At 43.5% G+C, this 15,697-nt stretch overlaps 1 protein-coding gene across 1 annotated transcript in view; it reads left to right on the forward strand.

The window, feature by feature from the left end:
• The window catches only part of RASEF (RAS and EF-hand domain containing), a 43,206-nt gene that overhangs the window by 3,731 nt on the left and 23,778 nt on the right, over positions 1 to 15,697 (forward strand). Inside the window, exons 2-3 of the mRNA XM_015419277.1 lie at positions 8,864 to 9,010; positions 11,708 to 11,798. Of these exons, the coding sequence (XP_015274763.1) occupies positions 8,864 to 9,010; positions 11,708 to 11,798 (238 nt within the window). The remainder of the gene's footprint in view (positions 1 to 8,863; positions 9,011 to 11,707; positions 11,799 to 15,697) is intronic.

The following is a 15,697-nucleotide window of genomic DNA, read 5'->3' on the forward strand; positions in this document are numbered from 1 at the left end:
AATTAGCCAGTTTTTGATCCATAAAAGGACTTGTCCTTTTATCCCATGATTTTTGAGCTTACTTAGGAGCCTTTGATGACGAACTTTATCAAAAGCTTTCTGGAAGTCAAGAGGGTATTGGAAGAAACACAAAAACTGACAGCCTAAAATCCAGAAGGTTAAGCTACCGCCTTCTGAGCTCTTTGCACAAGCATTGTTCATTTTAGTGGGGCATTTCCTATAAGGAATAGTGTGCAGGCCCATGATATTCTGGGACAAAGAAGAAATATGTACACACTCATTCATGGATTTAGAATTCTCTAAATTCATGGTATCTGTGTAGCATATAGTGATGTTTACCTGAAGTTACAAGAGCAAAACAGTGCTGATTTCTAGTCTCCTTTAGTAGACTTCCGAGTAATCAAATTAGAACCTTGTGTTTTGTTCAGAATCTTAATCGAGTTTGTATTACAGTTAACCATTGAGTAAATTAGGAGAGCCAGTGTAGTGTTGTGATTAAAACCTCAGAATAGGACGTAGGACACCTTGTTTTGAATATTTGCCCAGCCATTAAATTCATGGGGTGACCCCTAGGACTAGCCTACCTTATGAGGTTGCTGTGAGGACAAAATGGGGGTTAGGGAGAACCATGTGTTTTGCTTGGAGCTCCTTGGAAGAAAAACAGGATAAAAATGGATAGATTGTGTGGAATGTCGGGCTAATTCAGTTGATTACTAATTGTCTTTTAAGATTGCTCCATTGTCCTTATTTTGGAAGAACAAATGGACAGCATTGTGTGAAAAATCTTAAGAAAAATCATGATATGTCATATAGGAAACTGGCCATTTTCTTTGTTGAACAAGAAATGTTAATGAAATTGGTCTGTCTCATTGCAAGTGGGCTTCTTTTTCTGCTGAACTTTTTCTGCCCAACTTTTAGATGTTTCCCACTTAAGAACATCCCCATCTCTTTGACATTATGTTTTGTAGTGGTGGTGCTTACAAGTAGATCTAAGGCCGCTTGGGTACCTTTGAGGTACAACACCCTGCTTTAGGACTGCTGTCGAGGTGGGGAAGTTCTGTACAGTGACAAGGTGTGTACAGTGAGAGTTTGTTTAAACATCTCCTTTCAGTCAGTATACTTATCTCAGTACCATGGATACGGGTGTTTGAATGTAATCCAGGTACCTTATCTTATAACAGGGTGGTAGAAAACTGCAGTCACCTTTGTTTGTCATGAGTGTGCAGACATGTGGTTTGATTCTACTGAATGGCAACTCTCATACATTGCATCAGACAGAACAGGGTCAAGATGAAATGGTTCTGGTGATGAAAGAAACAGTACAACATTAGAAGCTTGGTACAAAGCAGACCATTCCCAATTCAGATTAAAAGATACGTTAGCCTCTCTTTTCCTTTGAACTTGTTTTGAATCAGCATGAGTTCTAGAACAAGCTCTTGTTTTCCTTTTTAAATGCTCAGAAATGAAGCTGTAGTATTCCGTCTTGAGCCTTTACATTTATATCCTTGCCCAGAAATTGCAGGTGTGCAGTAGAACGGTAGTACCCACTCTGTCCATTTCTGGTATTTTAAACACATAATTGGAGTAATGAAATTACTGGCTTTTTAAGGCATGCATATGATTGGAGCAGGGAGTTATGTTAAATTGTCTGATAAAAATGGCAAGATATTGTGTGTCGGATCCTAATAAAATCCTAGAAACACACACCCAAAACCTTAATGTCTGATATCTTTCTCCCCTTGGTTACACCTGCATGTCTTTGGAAGAGATGATTTCTGGTGGTTACTGGATGCCAATCCAGCCAGTAAGTTTTGGGAAATAGTCTTGCAAGGTAGGTGGAAAAATCCAGGTTGTTAGCAAGTCTGAGATGACTGGCCAAGGGTCACTCAGCTTCCATGGTACGAGTGGGGATTTGAATCCAGGTCTTCCAGATACTAGTCTGACAGACTTAACAGCCATACCATGCTGGCCCAAATGTGATCAGACAATGGGCCAAAGTGAACAGCAAAGAGAATTTTCATAAGATTTGAGGTGTTTTGAATTAGAGAGCTTAGTTCTAGTATGTTCTGGCTCAGTATCTATAGGTAACATCACTGTGGACTCTGAGGATAAGCAAACAATTAAAAAGCTAGACCTGAGTAAATAACAATGAAGGATTTGCTTCCCCATAAATAAGAAATAGTCACAATATTTGGCAGCAGCATAAAACATCCAGCTTATTTGCATTGCTGCCTGAACACACTGAATTATTTCCAGTAATTTACAGAGATAGCCTTTTAGTAATTTGAGGGATAACAAGGGGTATAGGTACTAATAAGAGGAATAGTCATATACAAGTGGGGGATCGCAAGTGAAGGGCATCTCGTTTCCCCTTCCCCCACTGTTTCTTCTTTCCTTTCCCTGAAAGCATCCATAGGCTCTTCCTCTTTCCTGCTTCCTTATCTGCTTTTCAGTCACCAGCCAACCTACATTTATCTGCCCCCATGTCTTCAGCTTTCGCTCTCTCCCTGCCCAGGCAGACTATCTGGGGAAATTATGGCCCATTTGTGTGTTGCCGACCACCAGGCTGGGCCCAGTTGTGTACTGCGCTGGTGGGCCAAGAGCAGGGAGCTTTATTAAATTACAACTGATTAGTGGTGGTCTAATTAAGAGAGAGAGCCCGCAGCCAGCAGAGGTTTCTAGCTGTGCATGCCTGCAGTCATCAGAGGTGGTCCTGCTTCCTTGCTTGTTGGCTTACCTGCCCAACAGGCCCCGCTCTCCATCCATCCAGGTGCTCCAAAGGGCTCCACCACTCTGGGCAGCTGCTGCCTGGTATGTGGGGCCTAGGCGCCGCCAGGCAAGAAGGGGTTGGCCTCAGCCGGCTCTCCATCCTGTGGGTGCCAGACTCAGCTGGGCCCTGGCAGAAGGAGGGAGGGTGGTCCATCCAGAGCCCAGCCAGCCCTACTGGGGTGGGCCCCTCCTGCTCCCACTAGCCATACTCCTGGGCTGGCCCTTGCACATGCTCAGACTCTGCTGAAGGGGCTGAGCGAGCCAGGCGTGGTTGGGGCCTGGCAGAAGGCTGGCTGCAAGGTTGCCATGGGGACTTAGAAAAGGGAGTGGCTGTGGTTAGCACCAGCTGGCAAGGGCAGACTCTTTGAGGTCAGATAATGGCAGGGGCAGAAAGGGGTGTTTCCCCAAGGGCCCTATGGTAGCTATGGGCTTGAGCTGGGCCTTGTATCCCCTTCCCACACTATTCTTTGCCTGGCCCCCATGTATCCTCACCTTTCCCCCTTCTTTCTCTCCTTCTGCCTCACCAGCCAGCCTACCTTTTATCTGCCCCCCATCTTCAGCTATATATATTATTAGTTATTATTTAGTTACATTATTTATACCCCTCCTCTCTCCACAAAGGAAGCCCCCAAAGCAGCTTACATCATTCTCATCTCCTCCATTTTGTCCGCATGACAACCCTTTGAGGTAGGTTGACCCAAAGTCTCCCAGTGAGTTTCCATGGCAGAATGATTTGAACCTGGGTCTTCCAGATCCTTAGTAATGTATGGCTCCGAGAGTTGGGCTATAAGGAAGGCTGAGTGCCGAAGAATAGATTCTTTTGAATTATGGTGCTGGAGAAGACTCTTGAGAGTCCCTTGGACAGCAAGGAGATCGAATCAGTCAATCCTAAAAGAAATCAACCCTGACTGTTCCCTGGAAGGCCAGATACTGAAGCTGAAGCTCAAATACTTTGGCCACCAAATGGGAAGGGAGCACTCACTGGAGAAGACCCTGATGCTGGGAAAGATTGAAAGAAAAAGAAGGGGACGGCAAAGGATGAGATGGTTAGACAGTGTTATTGATGCAACGAACATGAAATTAAGCAAACTCCGGAGCATGACGGAAGAGAGGAGGGCCTGGCGTGATGTGTTCCATGGGGTCACGAAGAGTTGGACTCGACTGTGTGACTGAACAACAACAACTTCCAGATCCTATTCTGAAATTCTGACCTCTACACCACACTGGCTTTTGTGTGGCAGCGGCTGTTAAACAGTAACAAGTAGATAGGCCTGAGTGAGACATGCAAGTCATTTGCTATCAAGTTGCCTGGTGTTTGCTGCTAGGCCTGGCCCCAATGAGTTATTCTATAAAGGCCAAAACAGCCCTGAAAGGGCCGTGCCCTGCCCACCTTTAGTGACAGAAACCAAGACTTGAAGGCTAGAGATACTGTTGTGGCTGCCTAGCAACCTACACAAAGGCCACTGAAAAGGCCTTCATTTTCAGAAGTTTCTATTAGATCATGGGCTTTAACCCCACCGATCTTTTTTTGGTAAGATTTTAGATTTTCCTGAAAACCGAGCGCTTTTTCAGGTTTGTGGAAAAATCTGTTTTGTCTATTCACATCTCCTATCTCCAGATTTAAATATTCACAGGCTTGTATATGTTGAGAATTAGATACATTTATGGTCAGACACAAGGAAGGGACCAGTGCTGCTCCTCACCCTGTATTCTCTAAGGGGCCCTCATGATCAGTTACTAAGTGAGCATTCCTGGAAGAAGAAGCTTAGTCTCTAGGTGTTGCTTTCTGAAATTCTGTGCATTTATGAAAGTTCAGTGCATTCACTTGGGTCACTGAATGCCACTGCCGTCACTCTTGTGCAAATTGGTGCAAATATATTCTGTTTGTGAACAGCAACTCTTCTAGTCACTTTTGAATAAGCTGTTGTTTTAAAAGGTTCATGGCTCCTGTGGGTTGCTGACTTGTGTTTTTAATTTAAATCTCCTACAGACTTCTTGTGCAAGTATTCAGATGCAGTCATCTTTGGTTGAAAAGGAATCCATCCCTTTCCTGTGTCTACTGGTGCTCCTCTAGGAGTTGCAGGCACTACTGTTTGCCTCAGGTTTCGTTTCTTACCCATTCACACCTGACTTGTACTGCCACCAAAGTTTGTTGAATTCAGTACTCAACATGTACAATTGGGCCTGTGAGGAACAACGAGACTATATGGTGGTTCAGGGATGAAATAACATGAGCAATCTGTCACAATTATCACCATATGCTTATGACAGAAAGTGGCTCTCTGAAGCCCAACATACCAGGCAAGACTGAAAAGCAAGGGTAAAAAGGTATAGCTTTCCACCTTCCTTCTTTCAGGTTTCTTGTTTGTTTAATCTTTGAAGTTCAAAACCCTCTGAAAACAGCAGCTGTGACGTACTTGAGAGCAGAACAAAAGGTAGTACTGTCAGAGTACAGTACAAAGCTCTCTTCCAGACTCCAGAGGATAACTTTACAAAGGGGGAGAAGAAGGGGACAGAGATGTGCTTCCTGATTAGCCAGTCCAAGAGTATGAAGCAAATTATGATATTTATACAAGGTGCATTGCAACCAACCTCCAAGTGTATCCACCCCTTTTATGCTTGCCAGGGACCATTCTTATGATTAACCTTTTAAAGAAAAAAACACAAACCTGGATCCCCCTCCCCCATAAAGACAATTTGGCTTAATGCATGAGACCGTGGATGGAAGAGGAAGAGTGAAGCCAATATTTCCTGAATTCAGGAATACCATTCATCTACATTCACTTCTGAGCTGAAAGTCCCTACTTCAGTAAGCACTGCAGTGAATTTGCAGATTAGGAAAACCACTGCTGTAGATCCCACCCTCCTCCAAGGATCCTTCCTCCACCTTGAGTCGCTCAGAACCAATTAAATTGGGGGATCCCTCCTCAGGCTGGAGGAAGGCTTCAGATTCCAGATTTTCAGATTCCATAGAGGTAGGATCTACTCCACTGTTTCTGGCATTTAGTTTTACAACTGTAATCTTTCACCAAGTAACACCTATTCATATTATTATTGAGGGGGAGCACGGTAATGACATCTACCTACCCTGTGTAGTGAAAATTATTTGTAAGAATATTTGATATCTGTTATATGACCCATTTATTGTTTAGCATCTCCAGTGTTTTCCTGTGCATGATAGAGCATGGTCCAGACATTGGAACACACTTGCCTTCCATAGTATGAATGAAGCTACTTATGTTGTTGTGAAGGTAAGGGCAATGCAAGGGCAATGTACAGTTATTTCTAGCCTTGCACACCCAATCCCTCTCCTTGACCTAGTCAAGGGTCCAGTATCTCGTTAGAGCTGCCACCATTCTGTATGTTAAAGGTCTTCAGAGACATTTGATTAACGACAGAAACAACCTCAATAATGTCTGGATTTAATCCAGAGAACTTGCCCAAGCAGGGCAAGATTCCCAGTGTATGAAATATCCTATAAGGTACAGTAGTATAGCTTAAAAATAGTCAATATTTCTTATAAAAGATATTGAAATTGATGTATTAAAATATAATTCTTAAAAGAGAAAAGACATCAAGGTATAAAAATACAAAATTCTTAATTGCTTGGTTCCAGGCATTGTAATAGTGCACATAATTTACCCGAGTTTATAGATGAGTCTTTGTTGAATCCTTTAAAAAACAACAGCCCCAAAACAAAAACAAAACAGCTTTATGATGTCTTAAAAACAAGGAGTTCACCCCTGTGACTATGTAACATTATCTTAGAAGCTAGTTGGAAAATGTGGGAGCTCTCTAAAAACACATTAAATGCCTATTTAAGTATTTCCATAGGATAAACAACCAGAATGGGCAGATAGGGATTTTTATAGAAAGTGAGAGAAAGGATTGAAATACTACCGGTTAAGAGAGACATGAAAACAAGCCAGTCAGAGGTGAGTGGGTGAATGAAGGACTTCAGATCCTTCCTAGACAGAATGAATTTGCCTGATGGCTTATGTGAGTGCTGATACATATTTCACTGCTTCAGCAAACATGAAACAGAGTGCATGGGTGCATACCTTATTCAGCAGCAAAGTTGTTTCAGAAATGGAGGGTGAGGCTTGGGGTTGTAGGAAAAAAATGGAATTGATTACATGAATCAAACTCTTAAGAATGAATAAAGTTTTTAAAAAATGTTTAAAAGCCCTAGACAGTGCATGTAGTGCATAAATATAATGGCTTGGATCCAGACTAGATGTTTCCAAGGCATAAACATTTCTCCTCATGGAGCACGTTTCCCATCCCCTCTCCCAAAATGTCCCCAAAATTCTGTTCTCGAGGGAGAGAGGATTGTGGGAACGGGATTTAGCGGGGGCATTTTAGACTTTAATGGGAGGGGGCAGGCAGGACAATTGTGCTTCATAGGTAGAAATCCCTGCATCCATGAAAATGCTTTGTCTGGTCCAGCCCAGTGTTGATTTTTCTATGGATGATAGACTTCACAATCTCTAGATATCTTCAGATGCAATTCATTTCATTTTTGTTTTTTGGTACTGCCTTCAGTTAATTTAAAATTGGTTTTGGAGGGTTTTTAGTGTATGTGTGTGGGGAGATAAACCATGTACAAACTGAATAAGTGTTTCCCCCCACTCATTATAGTTGTCATCTCTCACTGTAACCTGATGATTAAATCTGTAACGTACAGTTATTTCTAGCCTTGCACACCCAATCCCTCTCCTTGACCTAGTCAAGGGTCCAATATCTTGTTAGAGCTGCCACCATTCTGTATGTTAAAGGTCTTCAGAGACATTTGATTAACGACAGAAACAACCTCAATAATGTCTGGATTTAATCCAGAGAATTTGCCCAAGCAGGGCAAGATACCCAGTGTATGAAATATCCTATAAGGTACAGTAGTATAGCTTAAAAATAGTCAATATTTTTTATAAGAGATATTGAAATTGATGTATTAAAATACAATTGTTAAAAGAGAAAAGACATCAAGGTATAAAAATACAAAATTCTTAATTGCTTGGTTCCAGGCATTGAAATTTACCCGAGTTTATAGATGAGTCTTTGTTGAATCCTTTAAAAAACAACAACCCCCAAACAAAACAGCTTTATGATGTCTTAAAAACAAGGAGTTCACCCCTGTGACTATGTAACATTATCTTAGAAGCTAGTTGGAAAATGTGGGAGCTCTCTAAAAACACATTAAATGCCTATTTAAGTATTTCCATAGGATAAACAACCAGAATGGGCAGATAGGGATTTTTATAGAAAGTGAGAGAAAGGATTGAAATACTACCGGTTAAGAGAGGCATGAAAACAAGCCAGTCAGAGTTGAGTGGGTAAATGAAGGACTTCAGATCCTCCGTAGACAGAATGAATTTGCCTGATGGCTTATGTGAGTGCTGATACATATTTCACTGCTTCAGCAAACATGAAACAGAGTGCACGGGTGCATACCTTACTCAGCAGCAAAGTTGTTTGAGAAATGGAGGGTGAGGCTTGGGGTTGTAGGAAAAAAATGGAATTGATTACATGAATCAAACTCTTAAGAATGAATAAAGTTTTTTAAAAAACATTTAAAAGCCCTAGACAGTGCATGTAGTGCATAAATATAATGGCTTGGATCCAGACTAGATGTTTCCAAGGCATAAACATTTCTCCTCATGGAGCACGTTTCCCATCCCCTCTCCCAAAATGTCCCCGATATCCTGTTCTCGAGGGAGAGAGGACTCTGGGAACGGGATTTAGCAGGGGCATTTTAGACTGTCATAGGGAGGGGGCAGACAGGACAATTGTACTTCATAGGTAGAAATCCCTGCATCCATGAAAATGCTTCGTCTGATCCAGCCCAGTGTTGATTTTTCTATGGATGATAGACTTCACAATCTCTAGATATCTTCAGATGCAATTCATTTCATTTTTGTTTTTTGGTACTGCCTTCAGTTAATTTAAAATTGGTTTTGGAGGGTTTTAGTGTGTGTGTGTGGGGAGATAAACCATGTACAAACTGAATAAGTGTTTCCCCCCACTCATTATAGTTGTCATCTCTCACTGTAACCTGATGATTAAATCTGTAACAACTACTTTTTTTTCCCCCTAGGCAAGAGCAGGTCAGTGTTCTGTATCAGAACATCAGTATAGTGGAACCACGATTAATTCAGCCTTATGAACATGTAATTAAGAACTTCATTCGTGAGATCAAGCTTCAGAGTGCGGAGATGGAAAACTTAGCCATAGCTGTAAAAAGGTAGCAAATAGTTTTATACTTCATTGTTAATTACTATTTTTGTATGTAGGATGCAGTTCCTTGTCGTTGCTCATGACAAAATGTGTTAATGTGTCATTTCCATTCCTTCCTGACTTTGGGAATTGTGGGTACTAGATATCACACTGTACAACATTTGAATCTACTCCATCTGAACTAATGGAAAGGGTTATAATTCAAAGGCTAATTGCTACTAAGAAAACATATTTGCATGATGTGCTCATCTTTAACTACTGTTCTTTGGCGTCCTTTTACTTATTCTACCATGACAGCATGTCATGACTTTTTTTACTTCATCTCAGAGGCCTCTGGTTTGCAACTCGAAATTGTAACTTAAAAATCCCTGACTGAAACCAAACCAGTAACTTTTGAAGACTTTTATTAAAGATGGCTCATAATTATTAAAATAGTATTGAAATGATGCTTTTTGAGAAAATATTGAGGCCCAAATGATTAATAGATCATGTTTAATATTTTTATTAAAGGTCTCTTGTGTTGCTTCAGAAAAAAGAATGTTGGCTATACACAGGGGTCTTTTAGTAGAAAAAGAACTGCAGGAGCTCATTAGCATAAGGTATGCTAGTGAGCTACTAGGCTATTAGCATAATACCTCATTAGCATATGCCATGCCCCCTGACATCACCGAAAGTGATGTCAGAAGGGGAACCAAAAGGGGGGAGGCATCTTCAGAAGTCTCCCCTTCCCTTCCCTTCCCCAGCTGGCGGGGGGGGGGACGTGAAGAGAGAAGGGGTTTAAAGTTTAAACCCCTTCTCACTCGAGTTGAGCTGCAAAAGGAGGAAAGAGGGAAGGAAAGAGAGAGGGAGTAGAGAGAAGAAAAGAAGGAAGGAAAGAGGGAAAGAAAAAAAGGAAAGAAGGGATAAAAATAGAGAAGGAAAGAAGAAGCATGCCTCCCTGGGGCTGAAGTGCTCCAGCGTGGGCCCCAGGAGGCCGGCGACGGGCCTCCTCATGTGTCCCCAGGGTCGCAGCACTCCAGCGTGGGCCCCAGGAGTGACGATGGGCCTCCTCATGCCTACCCGAGGCCACAGCGCTCCAGCGCAGGCCCCTGGAGGCTGACGACGGGCCTCCTCATGCCTCCCCGGGGCTGCAGAGCTCAAGTGTGGGCCCCAGGAGGTCGACAACGGGCCACCTCATGCCTCCCTGGGGCTGCAGCGCTCCAGCGCGGGCCCTGGGAAGCCAATGACAGGCCTGCTTAGGCTTCCCCGGGGCTGCAGCGCTCCAGAGCGGACCCTGGGCGGCCGGTGATGGGCCGCAGTGTGGGGAGCTGGGGGCGGGGCTTGCTGCCAATGCCATTTGTGCCAGCTCCTGGGCTGCCGGAGTGGTGCTCTGGCTTGCTCCGACCCCAAAAGACCCCTGGCTATACATCAGTTTTAGTGCTGGATTGCCTGGTTCTTCTAGAATTACATGCGACAGGAAACATGAAACAGATAGCATCCCATTAGATTTGCCAACTATGGGTTGGGAAATTTGTGGAGATTTGTGTGTGTTGGAGAGCCTGGGGAAGGCAGTATTTGGGGAGGGGAGGGGAGGGACATTAGTGGAGTATAATGCCATAGAGTACAGAGCAGCCATTTTCTCCAGGGGAATGGATATCTGTACTAAGTTAACAGTTGTAATTCTGGAAGATCTCCATGCACCACCATTTTCAACTTTAGACATAAAACATAAAATACATAAGAACAGGTATGCGTATGTAAGAAATCTCATCCTCCCATTCATCCTCTTTACCACACTGTCTCAGTCTTTTCCCTGTCTCATAGCCCTTGCAGCATTTCCATTTTCCTTGCTTGCTTCATTTTTTCCTGCCTCCACTACCCTTGCTTCATTTTCCTTTCCTCTGTCCCCTCTGGTTTTTCCTCCCTCCCATTTACCTTCTTGTCTTTCCTGCCTTCCCATCCTCCTCTAACTCACCTCCATACTATCCATTTTGGATTACCTGGGCAACTGAAGATCATTGGCTAGGCAACCTAAAATGGCTGCTAAAACCTCATGAGTTTTTCCCATTTTAAAACTTTTTTGGTTTTTTTAAAAAGACTTCCCCCCTGCAAACCTGAGTTTCTCTTAGATTTGTAGAAACACCTCCCCCTTCTGTACCTGTACGGATTTTTTGATCCATACACTCAGGCTGTGCTTAGAATTACACATGCAGACTTCTGAGCTAAGTCACTATAGAGCAGGCCAGCTCCATGCCCTGAGGCTACAGAGCAACTACTAATTACATGCACAAAACTTTGTGCAAAAAAGCCAATCCACATATACATTCAAGTCCTATCATTCTGCTCAGTTTAAGTGTAGAGCTGTTTCCTCCAGTGTAATGAGGAGGTGAGTGATGGGATCCAGCCCATCGTTTAGTTAGCATACTTGGCAATTTGTGCAGCAACCTTAGTGTGCGGTATCTATGTGTGCCCAATGTTTTTATCATGTCTTAAGTACTCAGTGGACTTTTCCATTCCAAGAATGTTATCATTTTAATGTAGTAGCCTGAATATTGAGATTGGGGTGACATTAAGTTGGAGCTTTAAGTACTGATTTTATTCACCTCTTTATATTCCAACTTGAAATATCTCTATTCACCTGTCTGGGTTCGTGGTGGAACAAGTTTAAGTTTTATGTGAACTTAAGTGTTTTGTGTGAACATGTTTAATACTGTTTACATTCTAGAGCACAGGATAAAGCGGCAATGCAGCTGAGTGAACTGGAAGAGGAGATGGACCAGCGAATACAAGCTGCAGAGCATAAAATCAAGAAAGAGGTGAATGATTGATACCTGTAGCTCTGAATATTTAAGATTGTTTTCTCTTTTAGTTACAGGGCTCTGACTTGCACACCCCAAGTGTCATGTGAGAAACATTTCTTTGTATTATTTTCCTCTCCATTTTGCCATTAATTCGAGCATATGAAGGACAAAGAACCTCTCAGACAGGGAGTGATACAGGGGAAGGTGATAGCAGAGGGTGAGGAGAGGAAAGACAGTCCAGAGCATATTCAGCAATAGTCTGGGCTCAAGCCTTTTCAGTGGCCACCCCATGTCTCTTGAACAGCCTCCTGAAAGAGGTCAAAGGGAATTCCTATGCTCTTGGCTTTGCAGCAAAGCTGCAAAACAGAGGCTGTTCCATAGAGTTTTTGGGGCGCACTGAGTCTGGGCAGAGGGGGACTAACCATGGGTGAGTGGCATAAGATGATTTTAGAGAGGTTTTAATGTTTGTTTTATAAGAAAGGCAGGCTTATAAATACTGTAAATAATTTGTCTAAAACAATTTACCATCAGGCTACTAATTTTATGTGTGGCCGAAAAGTGTGTTACTTTGTAGATTGTAATGAGCCACTGTAGAAATGATGGAAACCAGCTGTTCATCAAAGCTACCTCTCACTGCGGTGGTCAGACTATCTGCAGGCTAAACTGTTGTGAACTTTGTGTTGGGCTCACATGACTGAATGTTTCTCCATGCAAAAAATTCCACTCAATAAAGGACAAGAGATTGGGAAGATGGGCAGAAATATCTTTTGCTGGGAGAAGCTTTACATTCTGTGAACTCCCCCTTCAGTCTGAAGTGAAGGCTTTGCTTCAAAGACCTCTGAACTATACAGGTGCCAGGTCTTCTGCTTTGGAGGAGGACTTCCTACTTAGCACCTGTTTTGCTGCTCTGTGGAGCTTAAGGAACAAAAGGGAGTTCAAGAGTTCAAGTTAATCCTAGAGCATTGCCCCAAGGTGATAACGTTGCTTCCATGTTCGCACAGAAGTGACATTGCCGTGTTGGTATGATGCTGATTATGGTGTACCTACCCACCAGACTCTACCACTAGCACTTGGTTGGCAAGCCTACTGAACTATCATATTTTAGGGGGTCCCCCCATCTAGCTAGCTGTGGACCATACAGTTACTAAGTAGGTCAGGTTGTCTCTGTGGGGAAAAATACTCATTGTTGCAATCGTGTATCTTACAGATGATATTTATTAACCAAAAAACACAATCCAGGAGCATTTGAGAAAGCAAGCCGAAGAACTTTAACATTGTCTAATAATTGTATGTGTTGTGGTCCCAGAGGTTATTTAAAAGGAATGAAATCTTTGAAATTCATTTAGCTGCCACACGCTTTTGTGTGGGAGTAGTTGCAGGTTATAATGGTTGGGCTCAGACACTAAGCTACAAGTGTGCTGTTGTGGCAGATTTTATTCTCTGCTGTTTTGTCAAAACAACCAATATGTAAAAGAGTTAGTGTTGCTCTGCAAATTTTTGTTTGGGTTTAATCTGGAGAAAGTTAGGAATGTTTAGGTTCCATTCATCTCAACTGTCTGCTTGTTCCAGTGGTTGCACTGGAAGCAATGGGAACCTATGAGATTCTTCTGCTATAATGTCTAGCACTTAGGGATTTATTTATTTTTAACATGATCTAAATATTACTTGAGAACCTATTCCAAAACAGAAACTAGGAATAGTTTGGCCATCAAACTGCCTAGGAAAATTTGCACTGGCATAGGACCTCTTGAAAAAGGATGCCTGTAGCTATCCCTGAACTGCTCTCATTTTGCAGAAATAAGTCTCTTTTGATTCAGGTCTACTAAATATCATTTGCATGTTGAGTTACCATGTGAAGACTGCATACTGTATGAGGTAGCTGTAAGTGGCAACTTATAACATGGCCCTCTCTCGCAAGCCAAGGAGCATTGTATTTATTTATTTATTTTATTTATTGTTTATATTTATATCCCGCCTTTCCAGATATCTGACTCAAGGTGGCTAACAACATTAAAATGGCATAAACAACCAAGTTAAAACAAAATAAATACCATACCAGTTAAAACAACGCCAGTTGCCATTAACCCAACAGAAATGGCGGTAATCCAAATCCCATCCAACGATAGGGGTAGCATCCAGCGGAATCTCAGGCCCGAGGGTGTTCTAAAATTTCAGACCAGATGATGTTCCAGGGCACACTCATCAGTGGCAACCCCTAATTGAAAATCTGGTGGAAGAGTTCCAGTTTACAGGCCCTGCGGAACTGTAAAAGGTCCCGCAGGGCCCTGATGTTCTCCAGGAGCTCATTCCACCAGGTTGGGGTTGCCACTGAGAAAGCCCTGGTTCTGGTGACATTCAGCCTGGCTTCTTTCAGACCAGGGAGGGTCAGGCAATGTTGCGACCCTGACTGCAGTGCTTTCTGGGGCACATATGGGGAGAGGCGGTCCCTCAAGTAGGCAAGCCCCTGACCGTGTAGGGCTTTAAAGGTTAGCACCAGCACCTTGAACCAAATCCGGTACGCTATAGGCAACCAGTGCAGTGTCCTCAGCACAGGCTGGATGTGGTCCCGTATAGAGAGGCCCAACAACAGCCTGTCCACAGCATTCTGCACTAGCTGCAGCCTCCGGATCCGGGACAAGGGCAGCCCCATGTAGAGCGCGTTGCAGTAGTTTAATCTTGAGGTGACCATTGCGTGGATCACTGTTGCAAGGTCATTGCGTTTGAGGAAGGGAACCAACTGCCTGATCAGCTGTAGGTGGTAAAAGGCTGCCTTGGCATCCAGGAGCACTCCCAAGCTCCTGACCCTCGGTACTGGCACCAGTGGTGCCCCACCGAAAGCCAGCAATGGGATCCTTACCCCCGACCTGCTCCGACTCAAGCACAGGACCTCTGTCTTCATTAGATTCAGTTTCAGTCGGCTCAGTCTAAGCCAGCCCACTACATCCTGAAGCACCAGCTCCAGATCATCTGGGTTGGAGCCGGACTGCCCGCCCAACAACAGATATAGCTGGGTGTCATCAGCGTACTGGTGACACCCCAGCCCATGCCTCCGGGCAATCTGGGCGAGGGGGTGCATATAGATGTTAAACAACATCGGGGATAGCACCGCCTCTGGGACGTCTGCTCCTCTAGCGCCATCCTCTGTCACCAAACCTGGAGAAAAGAGGCAAGCCATTGCAGGGCAAGCCCTTGGATTCCAGTGTCGGCGAGGCGGTGAATCAGTAACTGGTGGTCAATGGTGTCAAATGCTGCCGACAGATCCAACAGCACCAGCACTGCCATACCACCTTGATCCAGATGCCTTCAGAGGTCATCTGTGAGAGCAACCAGTGCCGTCTCCATCCCATGACCTGGCCAGAAGCTGGACTGAAACTGGTCCAGCATGGAAGTGTCATCCATAAAGCTCTGCAATTGAACTGCCGCCGCTCTCTCCAGTATGCCCAAATAGGGCAAATTGGAAACCGGCCGATGGTTGGCCAATTTGGCCGGATCCAGTGATGTTTTTTTCAGGAGAGGGCAGACTATCGCTTCCTTGAGTGCCCCTGCGAAAACCCCCTCAATGAAGGACTTGTTGATAATGTCCCTGAGGGCACCTCGTAGCCCCTTATGACTAGCTTTTATAAGCCATGAAGGGCACAGATCAAGGCAACACATGGTTGGGCGTACCATTGAGAGCAATCTGTCGACTTCCTCAAGACCATGCAGTTGTAATTTTATAATAATGACAAGAATATGGGGAAATTAAGCTGTTGTATTTCCATATTTCACAAACTATTAACCTGATTACATCAGAAGGTGTGTTTGCACACTTAGCAAAACCAGTTTCCTCTAAACTGTATTACAGTGACTGGTTTTTTTTTAATGCTGTGTAGTGTGTAATATTATAGAGCTTTAGCCTCCTCATCTTACTCAGC

This window comes from Gekko japonicus, unplaced genomic scaffold (genome assembly GCF_001447785.1).
Source record: "Gekko japonicus isolate JY-2015 unplaced genomic scaffold, Gekko_japonicus_V1.1 scaffold133, whole genome shotgun sequence".
NCBI lineage: Eukaryota > Metazoa > Chordata > Lepidosauria > Squamata > Gekkonidae > Gekko > Gekko japonicus.